Here is a 20,256-nt window from a genome sequence, read left to right as displayed (position 1 = left end):
TTCTGGTACCAAGGAAACCACATTGACCCCCTTATAGTCTATGGGGTCTGTGTGCTATCACTGCACACTGCTTGCCAATGCGAACTCCCCGAACGGATTACCAAACGCATATGCGAACCACGCCTGCAGGACTTTCTCTTCCATTACAAAAGTAAACAGACATGAGGGAAGATAGTGTCTGCCATATTGTCTACATTAGAGTAAATTGGAATGGATTGAGGGAGCTTAGTCTGTGTTTCTTACTCTGCTACTGTTACTGTCTGTCTGTGTCATCTGGTGATTGATAACAGCATCAGACATTAATAATGGTAGTGTGAACATAGCCTGACAGATCGGTGCTAATATGTCAGTGTGCATGAGACATAGTTACATTGTTACTATGGTTGAAAAAAGACATATGTCCTTCAGGTTAAACCAGGGGATGGGATAGGGCATGACATTCTATACTTGCATTATGTATACTTGTGTTTTATATCTTATTTTGGACTTTCTCCATGTTGTGTAAGGTTTATACACTTCTTTATGATCCACCACCTAGAAAGTCCTTTTAATTTCATGACAATGGAAGTTAGCTGTGTGTCTGAGATAGAAGTATTGTCAGTGGCAGATGGAGTCCTCAAATAGACTTAAGTTACCTTTTCCTTTTATGATTGGAAATTAGACACGTGATCAGCATAAAGTGTTGGCTGTGTGCATGACAGATGGAAATACATGTATGTGATGTAGCAGTGGCTGTGTTCTCCAACTCACCATCACAAACACAGACTTCTCAATGGATCTCCCCACATTTTGCATTTTCTTACTGGGAAAAAACCAAACATCCCTTGCTAGATAAACCAAAAATAATTCTTTATTCTTAAAAACACAAACACCCTGTGTTCTAGCAGTAGGCCTCAAGCAAACCTCCCCCTATCTTCCCTTCCAGCCCACGCACACTGTGATTTCTACTGTCTATATCATTTCCTGACAGGATGGTACACAGAAATCACTTGGGATTCGTGTGTTACTATTATTTATTTTATTTTTTTTGGGAAATGTATTTATTTCTCTGGTCATCCTATTGTGCAGATTCCATGCTGTTTCCCCATCACTTGCCCAGATCTTTGCTGTTGCATTGTGTATGCTAGTAGCCGGGATAGCTCTAAACAAAGCAGAGCAGTAACTGCTTGTTTTTATTTGGTTTTATTTTATTTTGTTCAATTTTGACTGTCTTTTTAGAGCTTACACAAGTTTGCAAAGAAACAAAAGTTGATTTGATGTTCATGTGTTGTGTAGGATGGGGCCCTGTATCTTGTCCATAGTTATTTGTCCATCCAGATCTGCTCTGTTTATTGGATACTTCACCCCCTTTACTCCTCCAGTTGTCCCATAGAAGTGAAAATAGTGCCAGCCCCTCATTCACATGGGCCCCCAGGAATCTGACACACTTCTCCTCCTATTCTATTTGGTAAGGATCAGTGCCATTAGTGGCAGTATTGTCACTCAGACAATTTCTAATACACTTTATTAACAGATTTTTGATCCCTTCTGTGACATCCTGTATTTCTTTATTTTATTCCTTGTTTTTCTATTGAGAACTGAAATCTGTTTTCAGTAAGTGTAGAGAGGGATGGGCACGGAAGTTGAGACTAGGTGGCGGGATCACTTTGAACCATTATCCCAAGCATTCTAAAACTTAGAATAGTGATTTTATGTTAATTCTCAGATTTCATATGTTACCGAGATCTTGGTTCTACCTGTGTTATTTCCGGAGATATCACCAGTTAAAAACATTTGGGATTGGGAGCAACTGAAGCTTTATGTAAAGAAATACCAGGAAACCTTACAAGTAGAACCGCAGTCTAGTGTCAGTTAGCATTTTAAAACCTACCCAGCTTTAGCTTTCCTGCTATGACCTCCCAGGCCTAAACGTCTTTGGTATGACACCACCAGCCTTAGGGCAGGTTCACACCTGCGCCCGATCTCCGCTTTGTGGGTTTCCATTTTCTGCCTGAGAAACCAGACAGGAGACGGAAACCTGGCAGTCAGTTTCTGCTCGTGAGTGTCTTCTGGTCTCCGCAGCGAAACAAAGCGGAGTTTGGGCGCAGGTGTGAACCCGCCCTCTGTGACCTCTCCAGCTTTAGTTTCCCTGCATTATATAAGCCCCATACACTGTACACATCTTAGAAGCAATGTACAGATTCGGCTTACAAAAGAGAAACAAATGAAAGATTGAATGATTTCACAGAAAGCAACAAAAAAAATAATAAAGTATATTACAAAATGTATTAGTGTAAGTAAATATTTCCTTTGTTTTCATAAATCAATAGTGCCGGTGAAATGAACAAACTTTGCAATACACTTCACAAAAGAAAAGTGTCTGTGTCTTTAAGTGTTCCTTATGTCTTTACTTATCAGATTCATTCTGTCCATGCTTTGTACACTGGTTCGTTTACAATAGGCTCTATGGAGAGGGGAGTGGGGAAGAGGAGGACGAGAAAGACGGCTATCAGGTTGCTTCCAGCAAAGAGAAGGCTGCATTGTAATTCTTGATATCCCAGAGGCAGAGGTCTCTGTGTTTGAGGATTCTCTGCTCTTCTCCATACTGTTCTAGTATACAGATTTGACTAAATAAAAAAAAGTGCTTGTTTCTTCACTAAAGTAGATTGCAAAGATTCTCTTCACCTGAACTATGTCACATTTGTTTCCAGAAAATGAAAAGTTTTTTCAAAGTTTAGCTACGGTTTGCGGACTCCACGTATTTCATGTATTGTATCCAGACACAATAGGACATTTTTACTTCACTTCCTGTTTATTTTTCCATGTCCAGGTCCAGTTTTTGATTTAGGAAATTAATAATTGATGAATTCTGATTTTCTCTTCATTTCAGCTTTCCTGACCGTCCTATTTACTTTGACTTGCTTCCAATGACAATTTTGAGTGTGTTTGTGCCAGAGATCAGCATGCGAATAGATTTAGCTTCAGAGGGAGCCAAAGTTTTGAAACTCCTTTATGGAACGTCCTCCCTATAATCTGGAACAAGAGAGGAAGCTTTCTATAGACCCCTCCCAGCAGTCCAATATCTACAGTAGTAGGAAAGGTCTATGTCCATATACTCCATAGAGCACATCATAAAACTCACACCGGCCCCAGTGAGTTTTAGGGATATTTTACTGAGCACCATCATCTCCATAGTCCTATAGATGCACCATTACTTTAGAAAAGACATTGCTATATATATGCAAATTAGGCATCTCCATTGCACTTGAGCCTCATTTGCATGTATCAAGAAACTGCTTATTCAAGAAATGTTGCTTCTACTGGACTGTATAAAGGTTCAACATAATGTCCTTTACTATACAATGCGGTTGGTGTGATACATGTGATAAGTGGCAGAAAAGCTCTATATTACACTGCTATGGTCTGGGTTACATCTGACTCTATAAAGTGATGCCTCTAGCATTACAATAATGTACTGCGTCTTGTAATCCAGCTGTGTGCAAGCACCCTTACTTATGGGAGAGGGTCCTATAGTTTTACTGTTCTTAACCATTTAATTGCTGCTAGAGATCTTTTCTGTAAATATATGGGATGCCTTTTCATAACACAGATAACAAGGAAATTTCGCACACATTAACACTTCAAGGCCAGGAATGTGCCATAGTTAATGGTTGAAATTGTACATAATTTCAAAGACTTTGACGTTTATAGTGGAACATTGTAGGCAGACTGACCATGTGGTGTATCTAAAATGCTGCCATTGTCTAATAAACTGGAGTTATTACTCAGTACAATGTATAGCATGATGGCCGCTAACATCGTGTCCTGGAAACTGTGAGCAAAGCATGCCCATTAGCTGTACCTCACTTCCCAGAATCCTTCCATAGTTGTCTAGTTTCTAGTTCTTAGAACTTCCATCTCTTGTAATTCTTAATTCTGGAACGTTTCTTTTCATTTTTGTCATGTGTAAAATGTCATTTTTTTTATTGAAATTATTTCTCATCATGACATTGGCTTTGATGAATAGTATACGGTTCTGAGACCAGATAAAATTTTCCCAGCAAAAGCACCCCTCCTTCTAATCTGTAGCTGGGCAGCTACAGCTATCTCATGTCAGCGATTTAGGCCAGCCTAAGGTTATGTTCAGAGATTTTTTTTTTTTTTGCAGGCTGAGTTAAATTTTTCATTGTGGTTTTTGCTGCTGTTTTATTTATTTTTTTCCCTCCAGCACATTGTATGGATCTGGAAACTTCCCTTTAAAAAAGGTTTAAAAAAATAATGTAAAAAAACGCATCAAACACCACATCAGAAAACCGCAACACATTTTTTTTCTGATTCCCATTGATTTCAATAGATTTTTGAAGACGGAATCCATAAAAATCAGCTAGAGGAAATAAACTGCTACTGGCTCTCATTAAAATGATTGGGATGTTTTTTTTTGTTGTTGTTTTTTTTAAAGCAGATTCCACCTCAAAATCAGCCTGCAAAATACTCTGTGTGAACACCTTCCAAAAACATCCTGAGACACACAAGAACAGGGGTCCTCTGTCTCCCCTTGAATGGAATGATGGAGACACATTTCTGCTGATACTCCATCAGTCTATGGGACTACAGATGATAGCGGTGCTTGGTTATCTGTGACACACCCATAGGCAGTTAATGGTACCAGTGGACAAAAGTGACCACTATTCCTTTCAGACAAGGGGGGTCCCCCAGTTCTTTGATTGAAGGATAAGAGATTTTGGTTGTTGGACAGCCCCTTTAAAGTGAAGATTAGCCCATGGGCATGGTGCACAGATACTGTATGTTTTACTGCCATCCCTAATATGGACCCGGTAGTGTCTTAAATTAGCCCTAGCATGTGGTCAGGACTATCTGACAACCATCTTTGGAGCACTTTAATTAGGTGCACCGCTGCCATATCTAAAATTAGCCGGAAGAATAACAATATATTGTAAACAGCCGGCTTGCCAGCTTCACTGCCTTTCCAGAAAGCTTTATTTTTTTTTTTTATTCAGTGTGTCACTTTTGTGGTTGCAGACAGAGTTGATAAACTAGTTTTTATATTACCAGCTGTCCTGCGTCTGATGCCATTCTCGATTTGGTTTTTATAATGTTAATGTTTAATTTCTATAAAGTCAGGCATTAGCAAAGATCATTTTCTATCATGTAGGCTATAGCAAGCAACTTTTTTCCCCCAGGATTATTGTAAATTGGAGCTAGAGGGAGTCTGCCACCTCCTGCAAGCCTGTCACTAATGTGTTACAGAGCACATTACACTGATAAACTTTCCATTGTTATATATGTCCTTCTTGTAGATTTGGAGAAAAATATCTTGGAAGTCTTATGAAAATGAGGTTGGAAGTTCGACTCCCTTGAGCACTATTTTTGTCTTCACTAATGCCACAGCGGTGGTAGGGCATTCTTTTATTGTCCATATAAATATGCTGGTAACATTACTTGGATCCTGACCACAATAAATTTTGTTCTGATGGAAAGCAAAAGGACACTCTTTTGGCCTCCATCAGATGAAGGAGGACTCTATGGAAACATTTGGAATTTACATGTGTAGTTACATAACATGTACTGTGTAAATGCACCATTAGACACATTTGTGGTTTACCTTTCCGAGTCTTTAATATAGTTCATTGACCGTCCTTCTGTTTCTTCTGCAGCCTGCCTATTTCGTTACAACTTGCTGTCGTTGATCTACCTGCTGTTCCTCCTGTTATTACCATGGTTCTGTGGTCCAACCCCACACAGCATGAGAGGTAACTCAATCCTTTATATATACTCCTATGCTTTATATGCACTGATATACTTTGTTTCTATTCCATAAAATAGATGTTATAGTTGGCCTTATTAAAAGTTTACCATTTTTCCACTATCCTTGTTGTATAGGCTATTTGTGTAATGAAAAGGAATTACGTTTTTAGCTAGACTTGCTGCGTAATATCTTTTATATTTTAAGATATCTGTAGGCTGTCATTCTGTAGGGAAATCACAATTTCCAGGGAATGAAGATGTGTTCTGGTCATGTTAATATAACTCAGGTGCCCGACAGCAATGTGACTGTAGTGAGCACGGCTCCTTTGTGTTCATCACTTGAAGTTGGGGCTATTAAAACCAGAGATCTACCGCAGAAATAAAATGTCTCTAGCAGGTTCACTGTTAACAGTTGGTTTAATATTGCTCTTTCGAAATGGCTTGCTGGTCTCTATCTATCTATCTATCTATCTATCTATCTATCTATCTATCTATATCCGTTCTTGATTTTGCACAGTTGCCGTTTTTGCACAGTAGTAAACCACTTCCAGCCGTTTCTCACAAAAAAAACCAAATGTGCATTAATACCATCTGTCTCAAAAAGACTGCCAAGAGAAGAAACCTAAACAGAGTTAACATTGTACTTGTTAAATCTATTTTTATAGGAAATATAAATATTACAAGGGTTTTCCTATCTCATTAAGTGATAGCATATTGCTAGGTTATGTCAGACCTCTAAAACCAACCACTGATCCTGAAATTTAAGGAGAAACTCTGCGGCCCCTTTGCTGGCTTTCACTGCATAGCAGCAGGTATTTTTGTTTCCTTATGTAGCGCCATCCTATTCCGCAGCGCTTTACAACTATTATCAACACTGTCCCATAGAAGGCTCACAATCTGAATTCCCTATCAGCATATTATGTCCCACTGAAGTGGTTGAGGGTGCCACAGCAACAGCTTTGAAGAAGAGTAATGCTAAAACATCACTACAGCCATTGCATTCTCTGGATAGTGTGCGTCTCAGGGGTCAGACCTCTGCCAATAACAGTTATAGCATATATGACTTTACTAGTGGAAATAACTAGTCATATGGAAAGGCAATGTATGGACCCGCTCTGTACACAGCAGGTGCTGACTGTGTTATACAGCTGACACCTGCCAGCAGCTTCCGGGTTAGTGAGAGCACCAATCCTGGACCCCTGCCGTGGTTAATAGTGACCTCTGTATATGTAAGGTTATTGCTTTGTATTTAGACATTGGATTTTTACATTTACTATGGGAGAGACAAATAATAATAAAGTTTTAAAGAATATAAAAAGAAAACAAAAATATTACAATTTCTTGTAACCAGACATGGAGGTTCTAAGGGGACACTTTGCTCCTGCTCAACCTACAAAAATCCATTTTATTTATTTATTTTGTGAGGGCTGCTGTTACAATTTTTGTGCACACACATAGTGTTATCCATTCATCAGATGGTATAACATAATGCCGTATTAAAGCTATATAAGTTGTGGAACCTGTCGTTAGTTTTATCATCTGATGTTCAACCTATGACTTCTCATATATTGGCTGTATTATTAGAAAAGCAAAGATGGCAAAACACATAGCATGTTACAGGGAAAAAATAGCAAAAATATCCGTCAGAGCAAAACATTTTATAAAACAACATGGCGGATCCCTAGAATAATTTCTTTCTTTTAGATTAGAAAATGTAAACCATTGAGAGATAGCAATTGGCAGAAATGTCTTTTAAATGAAATTCTGAAACCTGTTCTATCCTGAACCTATTACTGAAATGAATGTGTTATTAAACTGATCCACTATGAATATACAGATTACCATTCCCTGCTGTCTCCCATACATTGCCAGTGCACCATTGGCTAGGACCAAGTGTATTCTAGTATGATCTATTTTCACATTCTTATATAGTTGGTGTGCACACCTAAGCAGATTTGTTGTGCTATGGCCATGTTCACATATGAGGCATACACATCTGCAGTATGTGTGATGTTCATGCTATACTATTATAAGATAAGCTGTAGTCCGTAGGAGGATGTATCTGATTTGTAACTTCCGGCATGTGTGCTGTTTTCATTGTGTCTGCACTGTGTGATAAGATAAATGTATGTTATAAACCAGTAGAGTATTCTGCATACATACTTGCTCAAATATTTTGTATACTTTCCTGCAATCTCCTGAACACGACTGATTGCTCCAAATAGCTGTTTAGTGGAAGTACTGTATGTCGGACCCCCACTAATCTGATATTGATGACCTATCCTAATGATACTTTATCTGTATTTCATTTATGGAAAACCCATTTAGAGGTATATTCAAATGACCATGTGCTATTTGAGTATTACAGCTGAGGAGTAGGGTCGGACCGGACACTGACACATTGTTAATAAGGACCTACATGGGTTAAGTTTTTCACTCCGAGCCTCAGTCTTCTGTCTGTTTTCCCAGATCAAAATTACACATTTCAGTGAGTGGATTAAGATAGCTCTCTGAATAATACTGGAACCCACATCCTTTTTTTTTTTTTCTTTACCTCTGTGTTGTGTAAGCACCATGGATCATAAAACCTTGGGTGATGTGTATACAGCCTAACATGTAGGTTTAAATGGGTATTACACCTGAGTGTCCCCTGGCCTTCCTTCTGTGTGCTGAGGTAGCCTTCATCCAGGTATAAAGTGCATGACCTGTGGGCTACACGTTCGCTCCTCTTTCCACGGACATTTATGAAATTAAACAGCGGAGCAAGGGACTTTAAAGATGGTTGTGTGTAAAGTAGAGCGATTTCTTCTGACACGATGTGTGTATATATGTTACTTATAGGATGGATTTGGCAGGCCCAGCCGTATGTCATCTGAGGTCACATGCAGATCTCTATCCAGTGAGGAAGGAGTTGATTAGTAGCTGTCATCCCCCTCGGTGTAAGACGACTTCTTGCCACCTTTTAATCTTCTACTGTGCTCCAAGTCACTTTTAGTTATTCCTTTTTTACCCTCTGTTCCCCTTTGCAGTCTCCCCTGTCTAGTCCTGTGTGTGCTAACTTACGCCTGCGATTTCTTTCTTTCTTTCTTTCTTTCTTTCTTTCTTTCTTTCTTTCTTTCTTTCTCTTTCTCTTTCTTTCTTTCTTTCTTTCTTTCTTTCTTTCTTTCTTTCTTTCTTTCTTTCTTTCTTTCTTTCTTTCTTTCTTTCTTTCTCTCTCTCTCTCTCTCTCTCTCTCTCTCTCTCTCTCTCTCTCTCTCTCTCTCTCTCTCTTTCTTTCTTTCTTTCTTTCTTTCTTTCTTTCTTTTTCACACTCTTTATTCTTTTCTGTTTCTCTTACTGACTCTGTATCTTTCTTTTCCATCTGTCTCTTCCTTCTGTGCAGAACAACACAGAGTGTGTGTTTTCACCTCCATTTGTTTTCTTGGTGGTGTTTTTGCTCTCTTTCTGGTTTTATCTAACATTCTTTGGATATTCCTCCCCGCCCCTGTCATTGTGCCTATTCTCTATACTATATCGCAGATCTCTCGCCTGTCTCTCTCCTTCTCTTGCACTCCTCCTCTTCTGTCCTGTCTGCCAAGCTGCTTCCTCATATAAACCTTTCCTTGTTTGAATCCTTCTCAGTTTTCCTCTCTGCTGTCCCGCAGCTTTTAAAGTTTATCTTGAGTAAATAGTTTTTTTTTTGTTTTTTTTACATCCCGATATGACCCTATATGATCTTCCCTGCTTCTGAGAGACGCTTCTTTGCTTGGCTGTACACTTGCACTTGGCCTGCTGCTATTCCCCAAAGATTTAACAAGATCTGATGACTAAAGTTGACCGTTTCATCTCCTGTTGAGCCATGATTTACAACACAAATGCATAGCATTTAAACAGGCAGTAAAATGCAAGAGCCTTCCATCCCAGTAATATTTATACAGGGTTGTAGCCCACATCCAAGCAGAAATTCAGCATACAGCTTTAGGTAAGGCCCGGTTGACATCTGCTTTCGGGTTTTCATTCGGGGAGTCTGCTTGGGGCTACCCAAACAGAAACCTATACGCATTAAAAAGCAGTTACCTGGGAAACCTGTGGACCCCATAGACTGTAATGGTGTCCGTGTGGTTTTCACTCGGTTTCCGCATGAAACTCGAATGCAAATGTGAACCAGGCCTTAGTTTTGTGTGTGTGTATTGTTTTATATTTTTTTAATTTCCTGCAATTTCTTCCACCCTTAGAGCTTATTCACGTGATAGTGGTTCAAGGCCGTGTGCTAGCCATTTCTTTAATGGCCTGTACACATTCCCCATTGTAATCATTGGATCTATTCACAAAACCATTTTTTTTTTTTTTTTTTAACAGACTGTTTAAGGCTAAGGTCCCATGTGGCATCCTGCAGCAAAAAAGCTTTGTTTCAATTATACCTATGAGGAAACCGCCGGCGTTTCCGTAGGTATAATTGACATGCTGTGATTTCCAAAAACGTGCCGGGTTTAGAAATCACCACGTATCCACACCGTGGTTTTTACTGCAAAGTGAGCATAGGTTTCTCTGTGACTGTAATACGCTGTGATTCCTTGGCAAAAATAGATTTATGGCCTTTTTTGGCCTGTTTCCACTAAAATAACCTGTCTGACTCCAGTCCAAAAGGGACGCAGTAAGGGGCAACCCCACCAGATGTGGGCCATCGTACCTCGATCAGAGAGACACCTCAAGCATCTATCAGAGGTGGAGGGATAGATGTCATGTAGTAGGGCAGGGACCCTATACCATCTGGAGAGTATCTTGTAATTGGTCTCCTGTGCTCTACACGAAATGGAGAATTTATGGCACGCACTGAAGGCCGATGACCACACACCTGGAGGGAAGGAGACTTCCAGTTCCCTTTCCCAGCCAACTGTGAACGACGAAAGCGAATCCTCCACCCCATCCATCAAAAGACCATAATAGGAGAGAGACTGTATGAGAAGGAGGGGAGGTGGAGATACAGAGATGTTCAAACGGCAGCAGGAGTCTATGGAGCTTCCGAGAAGACCTCAGAGAAGAGTAAAAATGGGAGTATTGCCAATGGGAGGTAATTGTATCAGGACAGGAAGTCTGGGACAGGAGCTCAGAGCGGGAGAGGAGTGAGGAGGTCGACGTGTCCTGTCGAAAGTGAAAAGTAGGGGAGCCTGCCCGGTGGTACAGGAAGGGGGAGCGCAACGCCGCTGGGAAATCTGGGTTGCCAGAGATAGGAATCATGGGGCCATCTTTTGTAAAGAGCAGGCATGGCACTATACCTGCGGCATACTCCCATAGTTTGACGTGCCACATAAGGGAGCGGGTAGCATTTGCCATCAGTCTAGAACCTCTCATGAAGCCAGCGAAGGGCGGTGAGAGGAACTGGGTTCATTGAGTCCTCAAGAGCAACCCAGAGCTTGAGACGAGTCGAATGGTGCCCTCCAGAATGCGCGCAGCCACCGTCGCTAGAAAATATCTCGAGCAGTCCGGGACCGCCAGGCCCCCTCCTCGCTTGGACCTGGCCAGAGTGTTACGTGCAACGTGAGGGGGTTTCGAAGCCCAAATTAATTTGTTGAAGGCTTTGTTAACTACCGAGAAGAAACACAAGGGTATAACTACAGGAACGGTCTGGAAGAGAGAGAGCAATCTGGGAAGAATGTTCATTTTCAATAGATTGATGCATCCCAGCCATGAGAGGCCCTTGGTGTCCCATCGCTCGAGGTTAGCCTGCAAAGTGTGTAGGATCGGGAGGAAATTCAGAGCATACGTGTCTACAATATTTCAAGGAAATTGCACCCCTAGGTACCTAATGGACTTCGGGGACCACGTAAATGGAAAGGAGGAGCGCAGGGCACCAATGGTCGACGGCAGCAGCGAGACATCCAGGGCAGTGCTCTTCGTCAGGTTAATCTTATAGTTACTAAAAAAAAACTATAGGTTTTAATCTCCTTGAGGATAGACGGGAGTGAAGTGAGTGGGCTGGTAACAAAAAGAAGCACGTCGTCTGTGAAAGCCGACAATTTCAAATGTCGGTCACGGAACCGCAAGCCCCGGATATCAGAATGTTTCTAATAGCGACTAAGAGGTGCTCCATCACTAGTGCGCATAGGAGAGGGGAAAGTGGGCAACCCTGTCGAGTTCCGTTGTAAATCGTAAAGGAGGGAGAGAGAACACCATTAGCCCGGACTCATGCCAGAGGAGAGCTATTGAGTGCCTGAATGCGTGTAAGCATGGCGGGACCGAGGCCTTTCTGAGTCAGAGTGGCCTCCAAGGACCTCCAGTCTGCCCTGTCAAAGGCCTTCTCCGCGTCCAAGGATAACAGCATGATGGGAGATTGCGAACGCTGCGCGTAATGGATCACCGAGAAAGCCCTCAGGGTGTTATCCCGGGCCTCCCTATAAGGGATAAACCCCACTTGATCAGGATGTACTAGCTCTCCCATGAACGGACTCAGGCGGTTGGCAATTAGTTTAGCGCACTGCTTAGCGTCCGTGTTCAAGAGCGAGATCGGTCTGTAGTTAGCACAGAGCAGATGATCCCTTCCCTCTTTGGGAATAACAATGATATTTCTCACCATTTTTTTAAGATTGTTTCCAGATATAACTTAGCAAAGTCTCTTGTGGGCTGAAATGTCACAGATTTGAAATGTGAAGTAGTAACCGAGATGTACCTTGACTAAGTTGGATGAAGGGTATATATTTTTCTTGCATTTGATTGGAGTGTTGTGGTCTCCATTTCAGTAGAATCCTTCCGCTGAGCACCCATAGCAATGCAAGGAGCTTGGTACCACAGTTGTGCCTCACTTTTAGTTGTGTCTGTTAGAGCTGTCTGTATCTAAATATGGTGGATTAGGTCTGTCTCTGGCCTTCTTTCAGCTTGTTATTCATATCTATAAAAAGATTTTGGACCTGAAGGATCTCCTTTAATATGTCCCTTTCTAAGGGAAAACCTTATGGACTGATATGTCATGCTTTTTACGTTTGTGGGGAAACAGAGGATGCCTAATAGTTACAATAGCCTGCCATGTCTCTGGAGCCCGAAGCTAAACTCTACAATAAATAAGCTTTATGTACTTAAGACAGAGCAAACTCTTTGAGTGACAGAAGTATCAGATGATGTACTTTAGCAATCACATTCTTCTTCATTGACAAGTAGCAGTAGCAAATATTAGAGCCTGACATTTTGCATAAAATTGTCTATTAATGCATTACATTTGTAATGTGACTGTTCAATAACCACAGCTGGTAAACAGAAGTATATTCACGAGATTTCCTTATTAAGATCCCACTTCTGGGATGTGAAACAGTGCAGTCATTCTGACACTTCCATGAATGATTTTAGGGCAATGTTTGTAGCCATTGTCACTTTTACTCTTTATTTCCTTGCATTGATGGAAACTTATGTGGCTTTTCCACCATAAATTGGCCCCATTATGTGCAGGTTCTAGTAATTCCCATTCCGTTGTGGCTTCAGCCTAGTCGCGCTGTCCCACTTCTTTTCATACCCGCAGGCATGACTGGCATCTCTGTTGTGACATCACTTGACGGTCCTCTCATTACCTGATGTCAGTCATGCCCAGAAGGTGTTATTAGGAAGCGGACAGTGTGACTAGTCTGAAGCTGCTCCCGCCCACCACAACTCATTAGATTAATTTACATATGACGTTTTATCCTTTGACATTTTATAACATCCCTTTCCTGCAACAAAATAAATGAAAGGGCACCAAGGTAAGTACTTGATCCTGTATACAATGGTGCCAGTTTATGGTGGGAAAAAACTCCTGATAGGTTCCCTTTAGTATATTACGGGAGCCTTTAATGTTCTGTCTGAGCACTGGCACTGGTTTCTTTGCTGCCCATTTGCTTTAGTTTCCTCCCACAAGAGACTCCTCCTCATTCAGAAATATGTTATAATGCTTTCAGTTTTCTGCTATTCAAGATCTGTGACCTAGATCACCATGGGTAGCAATATATGGATGACCTAAGAGCTCAGATAGGGTTGGAAGAAATACATGTGAAAAGCCTTTGTGGACAGAATTGACTTTATGGTTGAAAACACACATGCAGTTTTTAGTGCATCCAGAAGCGGATCCAGCTGCACAGAAGTAAAAGTCCTTCCTGTTGTATTTTCCAGTGAGAATCCACTGCTGGAATACTGCTTGTGATTCTAGCTTGTTGTTGCTCTATCAGGTATCTCTGCCCTGCTGCATTATACAGTTAGCTGCATTGCACCCGTATTCATGTCAGAGACCACCAAATCGTCAAATGATAGTATGCCCAAAGATTTCTCTGTAAAGCACCATGAGTTGTATTTGGGGCCTTGGGTATGTTCACACCACCATCATTAGTCTTTTGCTGTCATACGTTATAGAATGACTGCAACAGATATGAATAATAACTGTTTGTTCTTTTTGACTATAATATAAACTACTTGACGGACATTGTCTCTTCTGTCATGTTTGGTTAGATTTGTAATAGAGGAAAGTCCTGCTTGCACATTTTTTTTTTCTTTTTTCAGAAAAGTAAAAAACATGACGGAAGAAAGTTTCTGTTGTTTTTTTTTTTTTTTTAATATGGTTGAATGCACAGACACCCAACAGAGAGGGCTACGTTTGCACCCATTTTTATTGTCCATTGTTGCCATCCTGTGGTGGATGAGAACAACAGACTTTTAATAACACTAGTGTGAACACCCCTTTAGTGGGATTTGTTGTTGAATCTTCACTAATGATATTTTTAACACAATAAATACCTAACACAAAGCTCCATGATAACGCTATGAACAAGCATGTTGCAATGTTCTCCACTTACACCCAGATTGAAAATACAACTTCATGTGTTTCCTACAGGACCCCCTCTTATCAGGACAATGGTGGTCAGGCAAAACATGCCATTCATTCTGTATGGGACTGCCAAAGATAACAAGATACAGCGCCCAGAATCCGTCCCATAGGCCTAGACCCCATTCTCCTGATCAGTTTGAATGCAAGTACTTGAACCCTCACTGAACCAATTGTTGGGGTATAACTTTCAAAGTTGGATATTGCCTTCTGCTGTCTCTGAATTTAGCTTTTCTGCTGCTTGAGGTGAAAATTGAAATGCCCTTCCCTCCCTCAATAACCTGGGCCATGTCTCTAATGAAGTTAGCATCTCGCCTTAGGCGGCAAATTTCTGATTCTTTGAGGGGGCAGCGCTGATTCCCTTATAGATGTTCCCACCCTTATTAATAATAGTCTCTCTAATAAATTCCACCTTGTCTATAACAGATGGGGGAGTAGGTGGTGATCTGAAGCAGCACTCCAGTGTCCTGGGGACCCGCTCTCATTGTGTGAATCATTTGACTAAGTTTTGTCACCAAGTAACCTTGTTCAGGTCGTATCCTTGCCGACACAGCCAGAAATAGCAGAAGTACCAATGCCGCCCTCTCAGCAACTCTACAATCTGGGGCCGTCTGTAAGCTTATTGTTGGCTAAAGATCTTGTAAGGATGTTGCCAAGTCAGGTCTGCCTCTTCTTGTACCATGTATACTGCTATGCGAGACACATTATACAGCCTCTTGTGTATTATCACACCTAATACATGAAATTATTCCTGCAGCCCCCTCCTATTTCTCCTAAATTTACACATCTACTAATGAAGCTTATAGCAATAAATGAGCTTTGTGGGATGTATTGGGGGGGGGGGGGGTATTATACTGTGTGTGTGAGGGCACTACACTGTATGGGGCACCATCCACAGTAGCAGCACTGCAGCTTTTTGGGGCACTGCTGATTTTGCTTTTAACTACCTAATGTCAACTACAGTCCACAAGATTACTTGCATTCATTTGGACTGCTGGTGTAGCTCAATAGTTGAAATCCGTTATTAGCACTACAAAAAGTATATATGTAGTGTATAAGTGTGTGTGTATATATATACTGTGTGTAGTGTATACTGTACAATCATGTGATCATTGGTGGCTGCTTCTACATCAGCATGCACACTAGTTGACACCTGCTGGCTGATGTATATTACTCCACTTACCTGCAACCAGTCAACATGATTATGCCACAGTATGGTCTGTGTGGGTATTGGTCACCATGCCAGGAATCTAAAAATAAGTACCCCCTAGTGGTGTCCTAAGGTCTGCTGTGGTCATCTGAAACCTTACATAGTTTAACAATTCAGGTCACAACTTAAATTTGCAGAGTTCCTTTAGTGTTTCACATTACTATTGTGTGTGTGTGTGTGTGTGTGTGTGTGTGTGTGTGATTTGCTAGGTATACCTAACAGTAAACATCTAGTGATCGACCAATGATCTATGAAGGTATAGGTCCTCCGAAACCATCTATCCATCATTAAGCCCCCTTTACATGTCCACATTCACAGACTGAAGCCCACCCCTCTCATTTGCAGGTGGTGTACAGTACCATCTATGGTTCATCTACTGTCTGTGACCTACTCTACAAAAAAAGAATACGGATCGCTGAATAAACACTTTGAAAATGTGGACACCACACATGCATGTGAATAAGGCCTTAGACTACCTGTATAGAGCAGATGTCTTTTGAGCATTCATTATCTCTTTATTATTCAATTTGTGGGAACTACTGTATCTCTATTTCACTAAAGCTCACAGCTTGTACATCTTGTAACTTTGCGCGTCCTGATACTTGGCAATTTATATGGCACATGTTGTTCCGAGGAAAAAACTCTCCCATCTTGTGTTGTCCTTTTCATATCATTGTTTCAGGTTTTTGGGTGTGGGAGGATTGTGATGTGTTAAGCCTTGTGACTGTGACTTTCCTTTGTACTCTTGTGGATTTTACTTCTTGTTTGTTTTTTCTCCAGCTGATTGGTTTTTGTTTAACTTTGTAGTTTTCACTATGGGATGTAAATGAGGTTGTGTGTGTGTGTATCATTTTAGAGAATAAATAGAATAGAATATAGATTTTAAATTTTATTAATCAGGATGTCTTTTGGCCGTTGAACTGATCTGGATTGACCTCATTCAACTTCCCTGAACTTTTCCTGTCCATTCATAAGCTGCACTGAAATGACGGCTGCTGTTTGTAACATAAGATCCAACCAGTATAGCATGTAACATATGGTTTAAAGGGGCTTACCCATAACAGCAGCTTATCTCCTATGCTCACAGTGAGGGGTTCTCCATTGAGCCCCCTATATGATCCAGAACAGAAATCTTCTCCTACAGAATGGCAGCCATTTCTGCTGACCAGACAAGACTTCTAATCCAGATCAGGTAATTGAACTTCTATGCAGCATAACAGATGCCTGAGTGTTGGCAGCGCATTGCCCTATGTAAACTTGAATGTGCTGCCAACAAACCACAAAACTGTACTGGGGGTGGGGGGAGTGATCATTTTAGCAAACATTCTGCGCTTGAACTTGAATCTGGAAGTTACCAGCACTGCCCATTGAGCTGGTTTACTTGTTGGCTCTAAGGCTACATGCATGTACTGTTCCATGAGAAAATGGCAGACAGCATATGGATGGTATACATGTGCTATCTGTACCATTCAGACAGACTTTTTTTGTTTGTTTGTTTTTATCTTTGAGTTGTCTTTGGGAACCAAGAAGGATTTAAAAAAAAAAAGAAAACTCTGGACAGATTCAGGACTGAGAAGTTCAGTGTGTAGCCTAAGGAAATCATAGACTACACATTGATATGGGGTTTCCTGGTTCAAGGGTCAGAGGTCTCTTTAGACTGTCGCCTTCCTTTGTTCCATCAAGTAGAACTTATTGTCATATTCCTAATTCAAAACCTGAAAAACCTTTGACTGCACTACAGACATTTAACTCTGAACAGAAGAGAGTCAGGGGGGCAGGTGGCAAATAGAAATTTGAAATTTTGCAGAGTTTTAAGTTTTTCTCTAAGGGGGCGTTCACACTACCGTCGGTGTCCGACATGTAGTGTCCGCTCCTAGTGTCCGCTCAAAATCTGTCACGGACACTAGGAGCGGACACTAGATGTGTCCGTGACACCTGTCATTCACTTGAATGGGCATCGGGTGCGTTCTTTTGCACTCCGTGCCCGTCCTTCTCTGTCCGCAAGAGAAGATGTCCGACTTCTCAAGCGGACAGAAAAACCCTGCATGCAGGGAAGGACTGGCACGGAGTGCAAAAGAACGCACCCGATGCCCATTCAAGTGAATGATAGGTGTCACGGACACATCTAGTGTCCGCTCCTAGTGTCCGTGACAGATTTTGAGCGGACACTAGGAGCGGACACTACATGTCGGACACCGACGGTAGTGTGAACGCTCCCTAACCCTCCTTGTGGTGAACGTCTGTTGTCTTGATCGATTCCCAGTGGATATGACCATGAATGCAGGAACTTTCTATGGTCTGGAACTTGCTAGAAACCAAACCATGATTTCCTTATTCTGGCTGGATTATCTTCTCACACATGTAGTGTCCCTCTCTGAGAATCTGTCCAAAATAAGGAAATCATGGCTGGGTTTCTGACAAATCCCAGACTATAGAAAGTTGTGTGGCGTCTATGACACTTGAATATCTGAATGGGCCGTAACTTTCCCAGGTTTATGTCATTTCCGGGTATCATACAATATTCTTTCTGCTTCGGGAATAACCTGAAACACACGAGAGCAATGGAATAACCTACACTGAATATCTTACAAATAGCACAGACAAGAAATAGACAAAGAACAAACAAACAAAGATATATACTGTATATAATGTGTGTCATTTCCAAGGTCTAGAGGGCCTTAGAAATTACAAAAACTGCTAACAGTTAGTGATATATATGCTTTTCGTTACTTTTCTATATTGCTGGAACTAGTCCTCTAATAATTGAAGTTTGTGCTTGAGAAGTGCAGGAGTGTTCATTTCAGTAGGAAAACCCAGTGACATGCTAAATGCTTAGGGGTAGTGTGTGACATTTGGAAGGACACTAAGAGCTTCTTAATTCTCACTTCTTGTATCTTGGGCAGCTATGTGATAGGAGTCACTGGAGGTCCGGCAGCAATTCAGTTAAGGAAGCTGCAGGCGCAGTCCTGCTATAGGGTGAAACATACTCCTAATAAATGTATTGGACACACCAGTCAGTGGATTTACAAGTACTGCTTCCAGATAAGAGACTGTGAGATATGACATTCATTTACTCCCTCCCTGCTGGGATTTTGGCTGCCGTCAGGGGAGTCATGTGTAATATGATGCACAGTTGGATCACATCTCCAGGGGCTTTGAGTTAAGACCCCTATCTGCATCCTCTAAAATAAGCAATTCTCTGTGTGATGACAGTAACCATCTTCATCAGTTGCTCTATGACGCTGATACACCTCCCTGCCGACACTTGTGAAAACCATCATGTTTCAATATCATGCTCATGAAACTGGATATAGTAAAGTATAGTTGCTCAAATACCATAATTGACATCTGTCAATAACATTATGAGAACTTGCAATGAGAGAATGTTGTGAGTCACAGCCGCCATCTAAGCTTCAGCTATAAAGTTGCAAGTAGTGTTTACTCAATGATTTTTTTAAAACAATTTTTATGCTCAAATATATTTCTGTATGGGTCTTGGGTTAACCACATTTTAAAGTGGACAGACCACAGATATTTACCTCACAATAAGTGTTTGAGACCTGTACATGCAGAATTGTTTGGGCATATGGAAAGTTCTGTTCTCCATAATAGGAACTCCTTTCCATTCAGCACAGGGGCGGACATATAGCCAGTGTATTATGTGCTGCTGCATAGGAGCTGAGGAATCGGTTCGGCAGGGCTCTGACCAGTGTACAGGTTCCAGTAGAGCCATAAACAATCCTTGCACAGGCCTCCCTTGCTCTCAGTGTCTGCCCCTTCATAATTGGGAACAAATGACCAATTTAGGGTTGTTTCACACTAGCATTATTTAATGTCCATTGCTCTCATCCTTCACAGGGTGTCCGTCTGCATTCACTCTAATTAAAAAAAAAAAATTGGGGAAAAAAGTTCTGCACACAGGATTTTTTGTACCTTTAAACAAACTTCACATTATAGTCAATGAAACTGACAATGAAAGCAATGTCACATGTATAGCAGATATACATGTGATTGTGAAAGTTTTATATACGCCACATTTAATATGACATCTGTGCTTGGTAATAAATTTGACACCGATGTCTATTTCCTTTGTCTAGACGCACAAGAGTTACCTGTCTTAGTAATTGTGGGCCACACTCTGATATAGTGGTCTTTTCTGAATGGGGTCTCCTTTAACGTTTTACTATGGTGCCCTGTGAATATGAACCCTCTTTGGTCTGCTCCCTATTGTTATACAAGATCTTCCTGTCTCTCCTGTGTTTAGTTGCTCTTGTGGACTCTCAGTCTTCTTTTAGGTAGGACATTGTGAATAAATGCAAGAACACAATGTTATTGCTCTCCCCATTAGAGAGGCTGAATGCCTTAACACCTGTAATGTAACTTTAGACAGGAGTTCACATGATGGTAATGTAATGGTTCCAGATATGAGTGATCTGCTCACTGTATATGGTGCTCACTATAGCCCCCTGTTCTGAAGGAGCTGCCT

General features: G+C 41.2%; 1 protein-coding gene across 1 annotated transcript in view; it reads left to right on the top strand.

The window, feature by feature from the left end:
* The window catches only part of PIEZO1 (piezo type mechanosensitive ion channel component 1 (Er blood group)), a 167,931-nt gene that overhangs the window by 42,379 nt on the left and 105,296 nt on the right, over positions 1-20,256 (top strand). Inside the window, exon 2 of the mRNA XM_075281928.1 lies at positions 5,655-5,750. Coding sequence (XP_075138029.1) covers positions 5,655-5,750 — 96 coding nt within the window. The remainder of the gene's footprint in view (positions 1-5,654; positions 5,751-20,256) is intronic.

This window comes from Leptodactylus fuscus, chromosome 7 (assembly GCF_031893055.1).
Source record: "Leptodactylus fuscus isolate aLepFus1 chromosome 7, aLepFus1.hap2, whole genome shotgun sequence".
Lineage (NCBI taxonomy): Eukaryota > Metazoa > Chordata > Amphibia > Anura > Leptodactylidae > Leptodactylus > Leptodactylus fuscus.
Note: the sequence above shows the minus strand (reverse complement) of the source record. Positions and strands in the feature narration are given on the sequence as shown.